General features: G+C 42.7%; 1 protein-coding gene across 4 annotated transcripts in view; it reads left to right on the forward strand.

The window, feature by feature from the left end:
* The window catches only part of PDK3 (pyruvate dehydrogenase kinase 3), a 68727-nt gene extending 53071 nt beyond the window's left edge, over positions 1 to 15656 (forward strand). For 3 of the 4 annotated variants that reach the window (XM_045050452.1, XM_004000367.6, XM_019823676.1), the window contains 6 exons: positions 3114 to 3190; positions 4496 to 4597; positions 4978 to 5088; positions 8338 to 8451; positions 9745 to 9884; positions 14959 to 15656. In XM_045050452.1, the coding sequence (XP_044906387.1) occupies positions 3114 to 3190; positions 4496 to 4597; positions 4978 to 5088; positions 8338 to 8451; positions 9745 to 9884; positions 14959 to 14989 (575 nt within the window). In that variant the 3' untranslated portion in view covers positions 14990 to 15656. The remainder of the gene's footprint in view (positions 1 to 3113; positions 3191 to 4495; positions 4598 to 4977; positions 5089 to 8337; positions 8452 to 9744; positions 9885 to 14958) is intronic. The other variant, XM_045050453.1, reaches the window with a different exon arrangement.
* Positions 15657 to 20678: the final 5022 nt, after the last annotated feature.

Here is a 20678-nt window from a genome sequence, read left to right on the forward strand (position 1 = left end):
AAGATAGGCTGAGGGTTCAACTCCTTCCTAGGGCTCCATTAAAATGGCAGTAAAGGAATACAAAGCAAAACAGCACAGAAACCAGGGGGGACCATCAGTGGACCACTTATCTCCCCTCCTGCCAGGGAGTCAACAGATGGAAGTATGCTGATTATGGGACAGAACGGGAGAAGCCACAAAGGAGAGGCTACGGCAAAGGTGGAGGGACTCTGGGAGCAGAGCCAGGAGGTGCAAAGGACTGGAAAAGGAAGCTAAAAGCTAGGGTTCGCTTGAAAGCTGGTCTGAGACAGAGCACGGAGGGGCAGTGGGGAGCACTGGACTCGGGCTGTGCTCTGCCTACAGTCAGAAGCGTTTTCCCTGGGGTGCAAAAATTCAAATCAGAGTACTTTCTTCAAAGATAACCTTGGAAAGGGGTGCCTAGGTGGCTCAGTCGGTTAGGCATCTGACTCTTGATTTCGGCTCACAGATCAAGCCCCGAGTCAGCCTCCGTGTTGGCACCGTGGAGCCTGCTTGGAATTCTCTCTCTCCCTTTCTGCCCCTCCCCTGCTTACGCTCTTCCTCTCAAAATAAATAAATACACATTAAAAAAAAAAAAAAAAGAAAAACCTTGGAAAAACTGGGGCTATTCATGTACATGTTGTTAGCCCAAAGTAAAGCCCTCTTCATTTGAGCATTTGGGGAACCCTCTGGTCAGAGGCCAGCTTACTGTGTGCCTATCCTAAAGTCATTTGAAAAGCCATGACTAGGTACGCAGGGTGCCACAAGTCAGCCTTCTCATTTAGGTGACGGCCGAAGGGGCAAATGGACAGCGGCCACCTCAAATGATTAATCCAGTTCCTCATTCTTCAACAAGATTACAACCAAGGTGTATCAGACCTCAGATGACACCCAGCAGGGTGACAAGAACCTGACTAGCATTAAACTTAGCAGCTGCACTGCCATGGCCGGAAGACTACCTCCTTTTCTAAATTCTGAGAGAAAATTATTTTGAACCCAGACTTTTGTACCTAGCCAAACCTTCAATCAAGTGAGTCAGAGGGTGTAAGGTTTGAGAAATGCATTTCCCAAGCACCCCTTTCTGAGGTAGGCGACTTGACTGACTTGATGGTGTATATAATATGGATATAAAAAATAGTGAAGAACATACTGGAACTTTAATCAAAAACAGTTTGAAGATGATGGCTATGCAGCATGTTTGGAAGACAATTCTAGTTTGAAAAATCATAAAGAATGGAATGGATACCATGTACTAGAACAGTAAGCTGGGAGATCTTACGGATACGGTAAGGAAAGGGAAGCATATGTACCTTGTCCAGTTACCCAAGAGGAAGGGTTGTTAGAAGCACCAGGGAATAGATGAAACTGTGTAAGAAGGACACAGTCCAAATATTCAGTGACCTCAAAAAGGGTAGCATGATTTTGAGCAGTTGGTGGAGGAGTAAGAGAATCCATTTCACCTTAGGGCTGAGAACTTTCTCCTTCATGCGACACATGGAACATGTCATTGGAATCACGGGGGAGGAAATGTGGTTCTACACACTGTTGTGGCTGCTCTGCAGTGACCAGTATTTACCTACTTAGGATGCTACCAACACTATCAATTTTCAGCTTTTTAAAAAAGAACCTAGAGGCAAAGTACAGAAGAGTTAATTAGGTTACAGAACAGAGTGGTCATATTATCAACCAAAAGACTAAAGCAGAAACAGTAACAAGTGGCTGCCTCCGGGTGCAGACTGGGGGTTGAGATGGGAAAGGGTAGAAGGACTTCTACTTTTTTTTTTTTTTTAAGAAAAATCTTAAATTGGGGCGCCCGGGTGGCTCAGTCGGTTAAGTGTCCGACTTCAGCTCAGGTCATGATCTCACGATCTGTGAGTTCGAGCCCTGCGTCGGGCTCTGTGCTGACGACTCAGAGCCTCGAGCCTGCTGCGTGTTCTCTGTCTCCCTCTCTCTCTGCCCCTCCCCTGCTCGTGCTCTGTCTCTCTCTGTCTCAAAAATAAATAAAAACCTTTAAAAAAATTTTTTTAAATCTTAAATTATGTATTTGACATAGTACTTGCCAAAAAAACTGATCATCAAAGAGTTCAGGATTTAGAGTCAGAAGCTCTTGGTTCAGTTGTCTGATTTCAGGCCTCTTCCATTTCAGTAGGCAAGTCACGTAGCCTCTGCAAAGCCTGTGCCCTCGCCCACAATAATACTACCCCTCTGTGAGCCACATAGTACTGTCAGGAGGGAGAACGCGATTGGCTGATGCAGGCAGAAGCTCTTTGTAAATTGCTAAGAGCCAAACAAATGTTTGCTCTACTTTATATCCCTGTTACTTTATTAGAGGAAGTAGTTAGGTTGAAATTATAACACGGCTGAGTATGTCTGCATTCTCCTTGAGGAAGTTCACATAGGTTCCGTCTCCTAAGTGATTTCTGGTCACGAGGAGGAGGAAGGACCCCATTTTGCAGCATCTACTCTATAGCCCATACGCTGTTCTTGGTGCCTGACATGGGATTCAGTATTTCTCGTATTTTCCTCCAGAGATCCTTAATGCAAGGAGAAAAGACTGGGGGTCTCTCAGGGAAGGGGTGGGAGTTTATCTGCTAGCTACTAGTAGAAAAGTTATGTGAACCTTAAATGCTACTCCATAATGTGCCTCGCTTGTTGAAACCGAACAGGATTTAACATTGCTGTTTCGTCCAGTTAGCCAAGAAGATGTGCCCCTTTTCTGCTGTGGCTTCACATTCCTCCTGATCACCACTGGGGTCACCAGTGGGGGTGATGTCCCCGAATTTGAAAAAAAACTGAGAAATATTTAGATGACTTCAATAAAACTCAGAATATTATGACATAGGTGATAATATTCCAGTCGTGCTCCAGTTTCAGAGAAATTGAATAATCTGCCCAAGGTCACATAGCTGGTAAGTGAGGGAACAGGATTTCTCCCCAAATTGGTTGGACTTCCAAGCATATGTTTTTGCTCAGCCCTACCTCTGGAGGTGGGAACCTAAATTAGCCTTTTGTGTAGAGTTCTTTTTTATGTACTTGAAAAATAGAATACCAGCGGCTTTCTTGGCTTTCTTGTAGTTTTGGTCCTTACTCATTGATGGTTTTGTCTCTGTTTTCAGCCAAAGCTCCAGACAAACCTATTCAGGTAGTTTATGTGCCCTCTCATCTGTTTCACATGCTGTTTGAGTTGTTCAAGGTAAGTGGAATTTAAAAACATGGAAAAAAGTCTTCATTTTAAATTACTTTGATTCAAGGCATAATGGATTCATTAGATTAGCATAAGAAAAGGTTTTGCATAACCATTTTAAAAATTCTATTTCTGATACCCTGTGGGTTTTATAATTTGTACACTGTGAGATGAAAAATTGCTGTGTACAGTATAGTTTTCGTGAATATTAGTACATATTGATTTTGAAGCTTAATTGTACCTTAGTGATTTTATGTAAAATCCATCCTGTTTTTTCTTCACTTATGAGATGAGAGATGCATTTTAGTTTCCAAACCTGGTAGAGGCTTTATTGATGGTAGCCAGATCAAAATAAATACGTGTTTTTGCATATCTGTGTTTGTAAACATTAACCATGTTTGTGCATTAGCATTTGTTTTAGTATCGGGTGATACCGTAACCCTTTTACACATTTGAGTCCATTCAGAAGATCTGATGGAAGCAGAGGGGAAATATGGGGGAGGACTGGACCAAAAGAAACACCAAAAAACAAAAGAACAAAACCTCTTTAGACTCTGCAGCTTAAGCTGTTGCTTTTGTCAATCAGTAGCTCATGGCATTTATAAGAGCAGTATTATAGGCACAAGGTGTTTAAGCTAAAATTTCATTTCTTCCAATGTGTAAAACCCTAAATTGAACACCTGAAAAATCAGTTATGCTGATTTGCTTCCCAAAATTATAATGTTACTGATGTAACATTTTAAGGTTGAGATGGGCATTCAATTGTGAACTTTCTCTTCAACAGCTGTGGCTTTTTCAGAATTTCTTTTTAACTGACATTGCCTTTTTTTTCCCTCAGCCAAATGATTAATTTTTGTGGGAAACATGAATACTCTCAGGTTTTCCGCCTTCTGTAGAGGAAAGGTGCTCTGTAAATGCAGACTGATAAATAGGATTTAAAGTGCATCAGTGCGCCTCTGTAGCCTCGTTACATGTGATAAAAACATCCCTCTTGGTTAAGAGCTGAATAATTTAAATACTCTAAAGTGAAAGCAAGAAGAAAAAAGGAAGAAAAGAAAAAAAATATTTAGTGTGATGGATGGGAAGGAAACTAGATGAAAATCAAAATAAAGCATCGGGAAAATTTTCCTTGATCCAAACACACATTTAGCTAAGTTCTTTAGAGGAAAAAAAAATGGTGTGTAAAACCAACTAATATCTGTCTGCTCCACAAAAGTGGTGTTGTGCAATAAGCAATCCTCTGCTAGTTTCTGTTTTTAAGTCATGGTTTGTGAGTCAGCTGTATGCTTAAAAAAAAAGGTCTTACTATTTCAGAACTCAATGAGGGCGACAGTCGAACTCTATGAAGACAGGAAAGAAGCCTACCCGTCTGTTAAAACCCTTGTTACTCTGGGGAAAGAAGACCTATCCATTAAGGTGACTGCTTTATTTGCACAGATACTTTGTCTAGTTAATTGAATAGTACCTAGACATTGCGGCATCAGAGGGAAGAGAAGAAAACTGACAATGGATGTCATGACAGTGTGTGTACCACATTCGATCTTTCGCTTGTTACCTCATTTAAACTTATCAGAACCCCATTTTTCAGGGAGCTGAACAAGACCTCAGCCCCGAGCCTGTCGGGTCCTATTGTGTTTCCCTGCCCTCTTTGTTTTAGGTTTAGATGAGAGAACCGTATTTCACTGGGGGTTCAAAGCCCTCGTACAGTTTAGAGTTATCTGGTAGGTACTTTAATGAACTTCTTGCCTTGTACTAAGAATGGATTGATTTGTTCTTAAACATTTTGTACGTTACAGATAAGTGACCTAGGCGGTGGCGTCCCACTTCGAAAAATAGACCGTCTTTTTAACTACATGTATTCAACTGCTCCTAGACCTAGCCTGGAGCCTACAAGAGCTGCCCCTCTGGTAAGCATCTCAAACTGCTGCTTAAGGAAAGGCCATGAACACGAAGAGGGACTCCCAAGGGAATGGGCTAGACTTCTTCCTGGCTGGTTAAATACGCCTCTTTGAATTCGAATGTTTCCCGCGTGATTTGGAGGAGGGGGCGTTTTATCCCGCTACTACTATCTTTGTGAATCCTTTGGACCTAGATTTCTTCTCTAATTGTGTCTTAGCAACTCTCAGAGCTGAGTACCTCACTTCCTGATAGAGGCAAACAGCCTTTCCCTTTGGTTAAGACTGCTGCCAGGCCCCATTTACCACCTGGGGCTACCCTCGGTGAGAGCGGAAGGTTAATAGCAGGCGGGCAAAGTTGCCTTAGAGTGTGTTTGGCTGCCTCGTGCTCCGGACCCCGGGGTGCTGCATACTGTGGAGACCCAGATCGCCCAGGGCTTTGTAGCCTCCCCCACCACATTTGTTTATATAATTAGAATGTTAAATTATGAACACATTATGTTTTTTATATTAAACAACATAAGCAGGAAACATATAGGTGGCGTATGCATTTTCAGAGCCCTTTCTGTCTCAGTCCTACTGAGGCAGTGAGAAAAGCCCCAAGTTACCATGGCAGCATTTAGATCCTGCTCGGGCCACACTTTGTTCCCCTGCTGAGTGTTTCTAATTGACAAACAACAATTGAACCCTTTGTCATTAAACACAGCAACATATCTATCAGTCTGCAAAATGGTCGAGGGCACAAATTAAGTTTCATTTTCAAGTCCGACCTGATAAGCACATAAGATTATATTTTATTTGTATGAATAAAATCCAACACTTTGTGTCATTTATTCCAGACAGAGTTTGTTAACTCAGCATGTTGAAAACAGGAAGTCATTTTTATAGGAGTCAAGAAAATTCATGAAAAAAACAATTTTGAAAGGCATTGTCTTCGCCAGCCTCTGGTCCCTACTGAAAGGAATGTCAAAAGAAAAAAAAAAAAAACACTACAAGCAAATCTGGAGGCTTCCCCAGTTGTTTAAAAGGAATATGGGTCGTCTATATCCTCAAATAGCATCTTGAGGATAGCTGTTCTGTCATAGTTTTTTTAAAAATGAAACTGAACAATTGACGTAGAACTTCAAATACTGTTGCTCTAACCTCCCCTTTTATTAAAGATGAGAAAATAAGGCTAGTGCCTTGCCCAAGGTGGTTGTGCTCATTACGGCAAGGCTGGCACCGGCCACGTGTGCGTTACCCGCAGGGCACCATGTGGCCTCTCCTTTGAAGAAACGCTTCCACTAGCATCTCTCCCAGTCATAAACTGTCTTCAGCTTTAAAGTGGGCATGTGGATATGTGCTTCTAGAAAACACTTTACTCGCTGAGCACCTTACCACGTTACAGCTCTGTGCCTTGACACATGCATTTCTTTTGTGGAAAGGTCCTCCTACCCCACTCCTATTGATCCTTTGACACCCTGGGACAACGTTGGTGAACCTCACCAAATCCAAGTTAGACACCCCTCCTCTGCATCCTCAGGGCCTACCTGTCTCCTCACGCTCATGTTCTCGATCGTTCCCTGGGGGACCCGGTATCAGCCTCCGGGCCTTGCTGGAAATGTGGGAGGCAGACTTCCTTGGCCTCTTCCTGGAGTATGCTGGTTTCTTTACTGTGGTGACATCAGTCACCCTCTTGTCCTCAGTACCGTTAATATCCTGCCAGTACTAAAGCCCCCACCTTTTTTTAAAAAAACTTTTGTGTGAGAGAGAGAGAGAGAGAGAGAGAGAGAGAGAGAGAGAGAGAGAGAGAGAGAGTGTGTGTGTGTGTGTGCGCGCGCGCGCACACGCAGGGGAGGGGCAGAGTCAGGGAAGGGGGAGAGAAAGAATCTTAAGCAGGCTTTACACTCAGCACGAAGCCCAATGTGGAGCTTGATCTCATGACCCTGAGATCATGACCTGAGCCAAAATCAGGAGTCAGATGCTGAAGCGACTGAGCCATCCAGGCGCCCCTGCCAGTACTAAAGCCCTTAAATGACGGTACGCTCTGTCATATGCGCCCCTTTGAGTCGGGCCCTGCCCTGAGGAAGGAATCTAAGAAAGATGTTTAAAAATGGTAGAATTCCACGTTACCTGGTAAAGTTGCTGCTCTGCAGTGTGACGGCAGCTTCACTGTGTGTACTTGGGCTTAGTGTCAGGCACTGTGTCAAGACTTGACACTTACGGTCTAGTCCTCATAGCAGCTCTGAGGCAAGTTTTTTATTACATTTTCAGATGAGAAAACAATCTCAGGTTGAGTAAACTGCTCACAGTGAATTTCCACTTAGGTCTGTCTGAGCCCAAAGCCAGGGCACGTGCTGCTCTAGGAGCGCATTACCCCACTGCCTCCCCCAGTAGCCATGCCACGGGATTTCATCCGAGGGGCCAAAGCTTGGGGCACTGAATCTGCCCCTCCACTCCACAGTTACTGAAATTAGTCTCCATTGTTCTTAATGTCCTTGTGGGTATCTGAAATTTTTTTTCCCAACAACCTGTCACATTCAAGGTTCTATGACGTAAAGATATAGGACAGTACTGGAATTGTTTTCTCGTCTCTAAACACATGTTGATCTGCCGTATATCAAAATACTTCATTCACAGAACCTCAGGAGGTAGACTCAGGAAATTTTCGTTTCGGTGTGTTAGCCTGGGTACCGGTCGATATGAACTCCTGTGCCAATTTAATTTTCACTCCAAAGAGCAAGAAATTGTGATAATGAAACTTAAGGGTGATGTGGTTTAGTTTTGTTACCAGTTCAACTCCCATTTGATTTGGGATTTGCTTTAAAAATGCTAACAATTTGGGGCGCCTGGGTGGCTCAGCCAGTTGAGTCACCAACTCTTGATTTCGGCTCGGGTCATGATCCCAGGATTGTGGGATCGAGCCCTGTGTCGGGCTCCATGCTGAATGTAGAGCCTGCTTGAGATTCTCTCTCTCTCTCTGCCCCTCTTCCCCATCTCTAAAATTTAAAAACATGCTACCAATTTGCTTTAAGACACTAAAAAAAAAGCATTAGTCAAAAATGGAAGTATTTCTAATATTTTCCAAACATAAGAGAAGTGTTTTTGTAGGGTGAAAATAGATTATTTGCCATAAATGAGCATATACATTAAAGGTTGGGTCTGTAATTTATTTGCATTAAAACTGAATTAAGTATTTCTTTTAATCTTCCAAAGAGTCCTCATACCGAATGGGTTCGCATTTGTACCTGTCTCACTGTATGGATTTTCTTTTCTCCGTAGGCTGGATTTGGTTACGGCTTGCCAATTTCTCGTCTTTACGCCAGATATTTTCAGGGAGATCTGAAACTCTACTCCATGGAAGGGGTCGGTACTGACGCTGTCATTTACCTGAAGGTACTGCGTTTCATTAGTTATATGAAGGCATCTTTACGTTTTAAAGCTTTAAGTTCTTACATCTAATGGAGAACAGCACTACAGCATGTCTTATGTTCAGTTCAGATTTACTTTAGTTTTATGGGAAAACCAAGGTATGTCCTGTCCTTGATTTTCTGCTCAGGTGTAGCAAAATACGAAATACGGACATGTAAACACACAAATACTGATTTTTAAGACTAAGATTCTTAGTTGTGATTTCTTTTAAAATCGCATAACCATTGAAAAGACTAATGTAAAAGGAGATAGATTTTCCTAAACTGAAGTCTTTGAGTCTCTTACTTTAAAACTCACTGGCTTTTCCAAAGTTACAAGAATTCAGTAATCATGGTATGGTGATATAAAAGGCTGATCTAATAACAAAGCTTCTGTAACACAGGTGTTCTCATTCATTGGTAGCATCAGACTTTTATTTATTTCTAAACTCTAGAACACTTGAAGTATTTTTTTGAATAGGTAATACAGGCACGTAGTACAGAATTTAGAAGCTACCAAAGGGAAAAGTAAGTCTTTCCCGCCACTGGCTCTGAGCCACCCAGGTCTCTTTCCCAGACGTAACCATGGTACCAGTTTCTCATGGAGCCTCCTGGAGTTGATTCTGCATTGATAAACATATGGGGGGAAATAATTTTTTCCCACACTGATTATTTCCACATTTTGCTCTTTTTTTTAAGCTTTCTTGTATATCTTGGAGATCTGCTACATCCCTGCATATAGAGATGGTCATTCTTTTTCACAGCTGCGTATGCGCAGTGTGTTATATGTTATACGTGGTGTGTTATATACCATAACCTAACCAGGGATTTGGAGTGTATATCTTATGTGCCACTGCATCTAAATGATGTGATATTTGGCATCACCTTATGTGCTTATGTGTATAAATTTAGTATGTATGAAACTTCAGTTCTGTGTGGGCCCTCTGGGGAGCAGTCAGCCTGTGAACAACAGCGCTCAGCCTAGAGACCATATAGTCAAGGCGCCTGAGTATTTCAAAGCAGTATTAACTGAATAAAATACTTTGTGTTCTGGTTACGTGTACTTTGGTACTGGTTTTGAATGAGTGAATGTTTTTATTCCTTTAAAAAAGCTTTAATTTAATCCTGGGCAATCTATGTCCGCTATCGAAATGTAATTTTAATGTAATTCCAAAAGTACGCATCAGGGTTTCTAATGTTGTAAATAGTAAAACTTCAGTATCTCATGTGAGAAAAATGACATGTGGACCTTTGGTGTCTGTTTTTGTCTTTCTGTTAGGCACTTTCAAGTGAATCATTTGAGAGACTTCCAGTTTTTAATAAGTCTGCCTGGCGTCACTACAAGACCACACCGGAAGCTGACGACTGGAGCAATCCCAGCAGAGAACCTCGGGATGCTTCAAAATATAAGGCGAAACAGTAATTTCATACTTTAGTTTCTATTATAAAGTATCTGATTTTTCCCCAGAATGTACCAGCCCGATGATACCTTTAGCCAAATCTTCTCTGTGGTTTTTTCACTGGAAAAGCACAGTCATCTCTAAAGAAAGAAAGGTTGGGGGCACCTGGGTGGCTCAGTCAGTTAAGGGTCCAACTTTGGCTCAGGTCACGATCTCATAGTAGATTCGAGCCCGGTGTTGGGCTCTGTGCTGACAGCTCGGAGCCTGGAGCCTGCTAAGGATTCTGTGTCTCCCTCTCTCTGCCCCTCCCCCACTCATGCTGTGTCTCTGTCTCAAAATAAATAAGCATTAAAATTTTTTTTTTTAAAGAAAGAAAGGTTGGAGCAGCTTTTTCACACCAGACAGGAAGGACAGCATGAACTGGCTTGCCAGAGTAGCCATTCCGATAGAGGTGCCCATGTTCTAGAAGTTCTTGTGCTGTGGGGGTATTAATAGCAGTGAGCAAGGTTTATCCTGCCATAGATTGGATTTTTAAAAAGTAAATTCTGCAGTTTGTCATCATCTATGAAGACTGACAGGAGAGTGTTTAGAGAAAGTCTGTGGGTGGGTTGAATCTGAAAAAAAATAAAATTATCAGTCAAGATAAACAAAACGTGGTTTATCCATACAACGGAAAAGGACGCATACTGTATGATTCCACTTACACTGAGATACCTAGAAAAGTCAGATTTATAGAGACAGAAGGTAGAATGGCGATTGCCAAGGGCAGGGGGAATGAGGAGTCATTGTTTAATGGCGACAGAGTTTCCGTTGGGAAGATGACAATGTTCTGGAGATGGAGGGTGGTCACAGTTGCACAGAACTGCGAACGTGCTTAATGCCCCTGAACTGTGCTCTTAAAAATAACCATTTCTTACCATCTTACCAGATAGCCAATTTTACGGATCATTTACCACAATTAAAAAATGAAAAAATTAAAAAGAGGAAAAAAAATCACAGAATAACAGCTTTCACTACTTTATGGTAATAAGGGCAATAATCCAATCTTTGGTTTCCAGTTTTTTTTCTTCTGATTACAGTCAAGCTCCCACTAGGCTAGCAACAGTAAGGGCTCTGTCTATTTAAAATAACCTTTTATTAATAGAATAGAAAGCAGTGTGCGTGTATTATAAAAAAAAAACTTAGAAAATGTAAGTAAGCCAAAAAAAAAAAAAAAAAGAAACCACTGTCTGCTCACAACTCCAAGATAACGTCTCTTACAACTTTGTGTGTCCTTCCAGATACTTTGCTCTTTGTATATACAGGAAAACCTTATCGAGCGGGTTACTTGCTCTGCGAGTGTTCCACAGGACGAGCAAACATTTCTAATATATTTTAACTTGCAATACGAGTAGTACGTGGTGCCTAACGTCACATGATCACAACTGAGCCAATGGTTCTTGAGATTCGCTTTGATATACGAGTGCTTTGCATTATAAGCATGTTTCCCGAAAGGATTATGCTCACAAACCAAGGTGTTACTGTATATGTATTTTCCCCAAATGAGATTTATTTATTTATACTGTTTTATGACCTGCTTTCATTTCATTTAACCATTTCCACCTTTCCACATCAATAGATTTTCATCTTGAAAATTTCCATGAAGTGTCTAAGCCTGGATCAATTCCAGGACTGTGTAACAAATTCAAGCAAATCTCAAGTTGTTTTTAATCTAGGACAGCTTTTTTGTTGTTTCTGCTACTTGTCCTGCAAAAATACCCACCTTCATTTGATTGGTTTCTTCTTTGAAATGTCATTTGGCTTTTTCCCCATTCCCTGTATTTCCTATAAAGTGCAAATTCATCTAAAGATTGACCAGAGCATTAAAAAAATTTTTTTTAATGTTTCAAGAGAGAGTGCGAGTGGGAGAGGGGCAGACGGAGAGGGAGACACAGAATCTGAAGCAGGCTCCAGGCTCCAAGCTGTCAGCACACAGCCCAACATGGGGCTTGAACTCAAAAACCGCAAGATCATGACCTGAGCTGAAGTTGGACGCTTAACCGACTGAGCTGCCCAGGTGGCTCCTCAACAGAGCATTTTTTGCTGGAGTCCCTCATAAGCACTGTTTCAGAATTACATTATGAGGGGATGCCTGGCTGGCTCAGTCAGAAGAGCCTGTGACTCTTGATCTTGGGGTTGTGAGTTCAAGGCCCACATCGAAGTGTAGAGATTACTTAAATAAGTAAGACAGAAAACCCCAGAATTACACTATGATGCCCGTGATATGTGACTGATCCACCATTAGTGATGTTAACATTGACCATGTTGCAGATGCTGGCTGTCTGGGCCCTCCATGGTAGAGGCGTTTTTACCTTCTCAACTAGAAAGTCCTCTGTGTGGTGTTACTTTGGCCCTGGGCGACCATCACCTAGTGGTTTTTAACACCAGTTGGTAATTTTGGCCTGAATCAGTAACTTCATTAATGTTTATAAGATGAGTTATTTTTGATATCATTCCTTTGACAGTTATTAGCGGACATTCTCCTCTAAAGTTCCTCCTTGTCAACGCAGGCCATTCAGGTATCTCTGGAAGTACAGTTCCTCCTGGAAAGGCAGGATAAGAATTTAAATCTTTCCCTACCAATTTTCAAGGCTAGAAGTTGAGTTAAAATCCACCTTAAAACGGTGACAAATGATTTTCTGGCTTTCTCCTTTTTGAGTATTATTGTGGATAGGATAGACTTTTCTTCTATATGTTTCATTCAGAACTTAACATACGTACACACACATATATAAAGTGCACACATCTTAGGTTTATAGCTTGACACGATTTTACATCGGTATTTCTAGCACCTGAAATGGCCCCATTCTAATCAGAGTCTTTTCCCTCTACTGTCCCCACCGTGTAACCATTACTCTGACTCTGTCATTTCTTAAACGTAAAACAAAAGGAACATGTAGTGTGTACTCTTTCTGTGTCTGGATTTCTGTGAGGTTCACCCATGTTACTGCACATAGCAGCCATCTTTTTGAAGCTTAAACTGGCACACCTTTGGCCACCGGTAAGATCCTCTGTGTTCCTTGGCTAAAACCCCACGTATTTTTGAAAACTTTTTCTGGCCCAAGATGACATAATGGTGTCATCTTATACCTTCCCTGCCTCCATCCTAGAATCAGCATTTCCCTCAAGGAGCCCTATTTGCTTTTAATGGGTATTAGAGACCCTAACCTGGAAGTTAGGGGTGTATATTATACCTTTTCTAGTTCTCTTTTCTGGACAGAACTATTAAATCATAAGTTCATGTTGATACTTTCAATTCGATTTTAACATTGCAACGTTTCACCCTAATGTATGTTAATTGTGTATATTTCTTCTTAACCCTGAAAACCTTGATTCTTAACACGCACCAGAAAGGTATCTGTATGCAAACACAGCCGATAAAGCTTCGTGGTTTCGTTCAGTTATAGTAGCGTTGGTCTTTTCTGATGAACGATATAAAGGGTATCTTAACTGATTTTTGTCCCGTGGAAGCATTGTGATGGACCTTTGTACAGGATTGATGGACCAGTCATTCATCTCGGAGATGAAATTTAGAGGAGTTTGGTTTGTGCACGTGAGTGCAGGTATACACATGGGTATTCACACATACATACACATACCATCCCTGACCAGGATTCAGCTCATTCAGCTTGTAACAACTGGATCAATTTCCCTTGATTTCATTTTCAGCCTCTATGCAGTCAAGTAACATGTTGGGCATCACTGTGACCAATTAATGCAAGCTATTGCTCTGATAGGGGGAGTTATTTGGGTAGTCCAGAAGCAGGTTTTTTAAAAAGTTTATTTATTTTGAGAGAGAGAGTGCAAGCAGGGAGGGGCAGAGAGAGGGAGAGAGGAAGAATCCCAAGCAGAGAAAGAATCTCCGTGCTGGTAGCACGCAGCCCAACGTGGGGCTCAAACCATGAACTATGAGATCATGACCTGAGCTGAAACCAAGAGTCAGACACTTAACTGACTGATCCACCCAGGCACCCTCCCAAGCAGTCTTTACAAATAATATGGTCCATTTGGAGTGGAAAAAGATGGCTTTAATTGATTATTTTTTAAATGCAGTTTTAAAACTCTATATTCTATCAGGTTGTATAATAATTAAGTATGTCTTAGTTTCTAATACATTATCGGACAAACAAGTTTTAGCAGAAAGCAGTATTTAAAATTGGAAAATGGTTAGCCTGATGATTCAAATTGTTAAATTTTACAAATAGGATGACTGGTGGCGATCTTGGGAAATTATTTAGTATAGGTAGGTAAATTCACTAGGTGAGTGAGAAATTTATCGAAAATTTATTCTGTAATCAGGTTTTTCTTTTTTTGGCTTTTTAAGTTTCTATTTTAATCCCGTTTAGTTAACATGCAGCGTAATATTAGTTTTGGGTGAACAGTACAGTGATTCGGTTCTTCCACACGTCACCCGGTGTTCATCTGATCTAGTCAGATTTTTTAAAAAGAGAATGTTTTATTTTTATTTTTTTAATGTTTATTTATTTATTTTGAGAGGGTGCGTGGGAGCGGGAGAGGGGCAGAGAGAAAAGAGAATCCCAAGCAGGCTGTGCCGTCCGTGCAGAGCCCGACACGGGGCTCGATCCCACGAACTGTGGGATCACGACCTGAACTGAAATCAAGAGTCGGACATTTAACTCACTGAGCATCCCAGCCACCTCTAATCAGATTTTTAATTAGAGCTGTACTCAGATATAATTCACATACCCCATAAAATTCACCCTCTTAAAGTGTACAGTTTTCCTGTATTCAAAGTGTGCAACCCTCACTACTAATCTTAGAACATTTCTGCCCTCTCACAAAGAAACCCTATACCCGTTAGCGCTCATTCATCATTTCTAATCAGGTTTTTAACTGAGAGTAAAGAACTGTTTTAAAATATGTATAAGTAATTAGATGGTCATTCTTTTTCTGTACCAACTCTGAGAGTAATTCTGAGATAAGGCAAAGGTTTTTGAATTCCCACCGCCACTAAATGCTCGGAGTCAATCTTCGTTAAATAGAGAACGTTATACTCAAACTGATCGTGGATATTCCTGTTGTTTTCTTTGTAGGGACAAGATCAAGACCAATAGAACTTTGTAGAGAACGGAATGCATCTGTCCTCTCTGTGAAGAAAGATCGTCTTCTGCAAGTCAACCGGAGAGAACTCTTTTCCTCCACCAACTTTGAGCAAAGCACATAGTCACTACAGTGCTTGAATGTCTTATTTTCTCTACATGAGCTGGACCTTTTCCAGAGAAACCTTCTGTAGCTGCTCCATATCTTCACTAAAGTAGCACCTTGAGCAATTTTTCATAGTATGTTGCTGTGATTTGGTTGGCGCCTGTCACGAGAGAGCGCAAAGCCTCGTCAGCGCTCTGGTGTCCTCATACCTCCCTCCTCATTGTCATAGAGTCGAGTGTGTACTTTGTCCCCAGGATTCTAAGCTCCTTCCTCATTCCAGATGCAGCCGGTCTCTACTGTTGCTCTTTGTGACCAAATACCATGTTTTTCCAAACCACCGACTAAGGCCTGGGTAATCTGGAAGTTGGAGACACCAGCAGAGCGTGTCTTGATAATTCAGTCCCAGGGCCCTTCGTCTCGCATTTGTGTCCTTCCTCACTCTGTGATTTTGACTTTGGCCTTCTTCCATCTGATCTGAGTGAGGTGTGGCTCCTTTCACATTAGATCTTACTCTCCGATGCATTGATTTTATTTTAAAATTCATTTGTGTACTTCCCTTCTGTCAATTAAAGCGTTCCAAAAGGTGTCTTGGAATTTTTCACTTAACTGCTTGGTTTCAAAGATCTTAAGTGAAAAACTACCTTCTGGTCCTTGTCAGATTTGTAAAGAGCGGGAAGTGGAGTTTTTATGCTCTGTAAAAATTTTGCCAGTCTCATTATCAGATTCCTTTGTAGTTTTCTAAGGAATTGGAGGTCCCTGTGTGATGCACTTTACTAGTTATAAAATAGGCTGTCGAAGGCAAAAGTTCTTTCTCATTTATTTTGAAAAATGCCCTAGGTCTTCATAATTTTCATTTTCGTGAATGGTAGCCATTTTTAGAACTGTCGATCTGATTTTCATACTCCTTTCCTTATTGCTGAAAGCTGGACCGGGCAGAGGACTCGGGCCGAGGAGAGGGAGGTCGGGTTGTGTGCACCCTCAGCAACGGAAGCCTTCCCACAGCCCACATCAAGGCCTCGCTTCATACGGCTCCACACGGTGTTTCTCTCCACCGTGATTTCTCCTGTCTTGTGCTTTGGCTTCTGCCTTCTTGTGACGCCCATATCCATGCTCCCATCCAATTTTTAAGCGTTGAGTTCACTGATGGAAAAGTTGTAGCTTCTAAAGTACACAGTACAAAGTCCTTTGGTGCCACGGTGGCGTCCGTGCAGGTGCCCTCGCTGTGGCCTCCGTGGGGGTCGCCCCGGGAGGGGAGGGGTCGGGCCCTGAGCAGCTGCACGCGCGTCGTCCGCGGCAGCCCTTTCTCTTCGCTGCACCGAGCCTGATTTTCTTGCATTTCATTGTGTTACCTGAGCTCGTGGTAGTTCCCCTTGGAAAGATCCCTCATCCACCCGTGCGAAGGTCTCATCAGGGAACTGCCATAATCCACTAGATAAGAAAAAGACAGACGTGCTTCTGAGAGAGGCGGGACAGGATGGTCCGGATGGAGGCCTGCGGGTTTGAGGACCGAGCCCGTGTCTTGGGGATGGGGCCATTCCGTGTGATCTTTTCCCTGTGTCACAGATGTAAAAATAGGGGCCCTTTCCATTTCAAGTCTCCGACTGTCTTACAAACACTAGGTGGTGGAGCATCATCTTCCCGGGCCTCCATTTCTAACCATGCCCCTTTATACTTTGACATGTGCTGTTCCGCAGGGGGGGGCGGAGGCCACGCACCGAGGAGTGGTCCCTCCTGCCTTGTCCTGGCAGCGTTTTGCTGTGTGCTTGTGGACATTGTTCTGCCCTCACCAGCTCCCTGTAAGGGTGCAAGAAGGAGAATAAGGTTTGGAAAAATCCTGTCGCGTTCTCCCCTTTATAGGTCTTTTTCAAAAGTAAAGATCTCTTTTTGTGTTTCAGTGACACGATTGGTAGTCCTTTCTGATGCACTTGCCTATCCAGCTGGCTCCTGTAGTCTTGCCTCTCCTGTCTGCCTTCTGCATTAAGAATTGACCTTTGCTCCAGAGCAGCAGCCATAAGAAGAGTTGCAGGAACATCTTGCATTCTCACGGCTGAGTGGCCCCAGCATTCATTTATCCTTCTTGTTGGCCGTACGCGGCTCTCTGAATCTGAACATGGGTGCCTGCCTCTGACCGTGCGCTCGGTTTGTCGAAGCAAATGGTCAAATTGCCACATACAGGTTGTAAAATAAATAGACATAGACCCCTCTTAAGCTGAATTCATTTAGTACTCCCATTCCCTCTGTGTTTCCCTCTCATGTCCTCAGTTTTTAGTATTTGGGGACTATGTCTGCTATTTGGAATAGTTCCTGGCACATCATAGGTGCTTAATAAATATTAGTTGAATCAATGAATGAAAACTGACATTTGCCTTGGGTGGCGGGCAGCATCTTTCTATGTTCTTAAACTATTTTTGTTTCCAATTAGAAACAATTCAGGTCAGGAGCTGTGGAAGGACTGAGTCTCCTTTCTACAGGCCTGAGAACAATGACTTTAAGATGTAGAGAAATGAGAGGTGCCTGGGTGGCTCGGTCGGTTAAGCGACCGAGTTCAGCTCAGGTCGTGATCTCATGGTTCCTCACTTCAAGCCCCACATCGGGCTCTGTGCAGACACCAGGGTCCCTGCCTGGTAGTCTCTCCCTCCCTCTGTCTCTGTCTCTGTCTCTGTCTCTGTCTCTCTCTCTGTGCCCCTCCTCCTGTGCGTGTGCACTCTCTCAAAATAAATAAACTTAAAAAAAAAAATAAAATGGAGAGAAATGAAAGAAGAAGGGATGGCTCCGCCGGAGCCGTCTGTTGCTTTTTCTGTCTCTGAGTGTCTGATTTTGGCTCTTTAATACAGTGGATTTTTCCATCCAATCAAGTGAGACAGTGTTACAGCCTTGCTTATCGATTCCAAAGAACCGTCACAGAAAGGCTCCCATTTGACCCTTAGAGTGCCGCGAGGCGGACGCTTCCAGCATCCCCTCTGTTTTTCATGCGCGTTCCAGAGCAGTTCACTGGTGTTTCCAGGCGAGTGCAGGAACCAAAGTGAGCAGCTCGGTCTCGTTCCCAGTGCTTTCCACAGTGCACCAGGTCACTAGCATGATCTCTTTTGAGGAATTTCTCGGGTATATTAGCGCTCAAGGGCAGGATACGAACCAAAATTTTTCTATAGTGCCAGAGAATTCCATTCAAGAGAGGTTTTCTTTTGTGTGTTTTCATTTTGGCATCGTTAGTTAGAGGAGATCATCGAATGGACTTGGCAGCTTTTACCTCGAAAGACAGGCAACTCAGAGTGTGTAGCTGCAGGTAATTATTAGAGTTATTTAGACTTAATTCCATGTTTCAGTTAACTCAGTGCTCACTGCCAGCCCTCTCATACAAAGACTCCACATCCGGTACTCGATGCTTTTATCTTTTAGTGGACTGGATTACAGCTTTGGTTGGATTTTCTTGCATATTTACCAATATGTTTCTGTTGCCATTCCTTATGAACAGTAATTTGCCTGGCTCTGAGATTCTTGGATCACATCCTTTTTCCCTCAGTTCTTTAGACACGTTGCTTTATTATCTTCTAGTTTCTGGTGGTGCTGAGAGGCCTGAGTCCAGACAGATTTTTTTTTCGCCTTTTGCAGATGGCCTACTTGTTTGTCCCGGGCACTTGTGATTTCTTGTGTATCCTTGAAATCCATGACTGGATTCGAATCTCAGAATTGACCGTTGTCTGTTGGCTTTTTCTGATCCGTGGTGAGTGTTAGACATTGTCATTGGGCCTTACGACATGTCTTAGCAGTGTATTTGTTCTCTTTAATAATTTGCCCCTCTATTGGTTCTGTGTTATCTGTCCTTCACATTTATCTTTCCTTTGACCGCTTTCATCCCCTTGTCTTTCTTGATGCTGTGATATTTTTCACCTCGGGTCTGATCCTTCATCTTCTGTGGCATTGACGAGAGGCGTTGCTGCGCGCAACGTGAGTTTCACTTCTGTTATGCTTTCTTTTTTTTTTTTTAATCTGTTTCTTAGCTCTGTCAGCTTTTTTTTTTTTTTTTTCATTATGTTGTCCTCTCTGACTCCTGGTTTCATTTCTTGGAAGGCTGAACTGTGTTGTCTACAATTTTCGTGGTTTCTGAAGTCATTCTGTTTCCAGAGTGTACTTATCTGTTGTGTGGTTCCTTCCTTCCTTTCTTCTGGGTTGTTTGGCTCTTCTATTGTTTCACAGGTATCGTGATGGGTGTCTCTGCTTATTATTTGTCTTGGCATGGGACCAGTTCTGGCTGCCCAAGAAGAGTGTGGAGAAATCCTCCTCGACTCCTCTTTTCTCAAGTGAGACGTGTTTGGTCACCTTCGCACTAGATGTTGATGGGTTGTAATGGTGGAGGCGGTTCGTGTTTTTCAGTCTGCTAGTTGGATATGGGGGAAGAAGGAGTTAAGCAAAGCCTCCTTGGGACATCTTGTCTCCAAGTGCCTTCCGTGGACGCTGCTAATCCCCTGCCCAGCCGGGGGCAAGGAATTCCCTTTGAGCTTCCCTATTTCCACTAGGTGTCGCCCTAGCAGGAGTGTGGTGGGTTCGTACTTCTGCTCTGCCGGACTGTCTGTAGTCAGCATGTGTGTGGTTGGCTCCCGAGTTGTTATTTCTGTCCCCCACCCACAAATGGAGCACCTGCCATCTCCCTCTCCCCTCCCAGGTTTGCTGGTGGAAACGTGCCCGTGCGGTGCGCGCTCAGCTTCCTGACCGCCGCTGTCCCTTGTTTCTCCAAATTAAGCAACGAGCGGTAGAGTCCTTTGGAAACCTCTCCTGAACTGCCCAGCAACTGTGGTCTGCTTGACACATGCGAGAACCCTCCTTTGATTAGTCTCCAACTTTGTTGTATCTGTCAGATACTCCCCCTGGAGTCCTTGGTATGGGGTGGTGGCTTTTATTAGTTTCATAATGGCCAGCTTCTTTTTCAGTCTTTGGATGTGTGTGTTGAGGGGCAGGAGCCCTGATATAAACATGTGTTTACTCTGCCATCTTTCCCAGTGGTCCAGGTGCTTAAACATTGACTTTGAAGATAATGTCCTTCATGGTCATAATGTGTATGAAAGTAAACAGAAGGACCCAATATTGCTAGCAGGAAAGGACCATTAATAACTTAATCAATACAGGATTTTTGTTTATTGTTCTATGTGGAAAGATAACTTTTAACTCAGGTTCCTGTTCCATTGATTAGAGATATCAGTACCTTCTGGTTTGAAAATAGGGGACGATGTAATGAACTGAAGAAGTTATCAGCCAATGACACTTATTAATTGGTTCATTAAATATGGTAGACTAGCACATAATCAGAGTTAGCAAGAGAAGCAGAAGCTGTTTTCAGTTACTAGGTTGCTAGTCCAGCTGTCTTGCTGAGGGTATTAACCCTGGTGAAAGCTCGATCGTGACACGGGTTTTCTTACCTGTCTTTTCATTTCAACGCATTTTAAAATTTGGTTCATGAAGAAATAGGGAGTGAAGTTCTCATCAGGTTTATTTTTGTTATTCATGAATATCCCTTGAGATGGTGTGTAGGTCTGGGGCCTACCACAGAGGCACACGAGTTAATGATTCTAGAGTGCGTTTACAGGTGAACGATGGGCTGGGCGCTCTGCTGGGG

The sequence above is a fragment of the Felis catus genome, chromosome X (genome assembly GCF_018350175.1).
Source record: "Felis catus isolate Fca126 chromosome X, F.catus_Fca126_mat1.0, whole genome shotgun sequence".
In the NCBI taxonomy this organism is placed as follows: Eukaryota; Metazoa; Chordata; class Mammalia; order Carnivora; family Felidae; genus Felis; species Felis catus.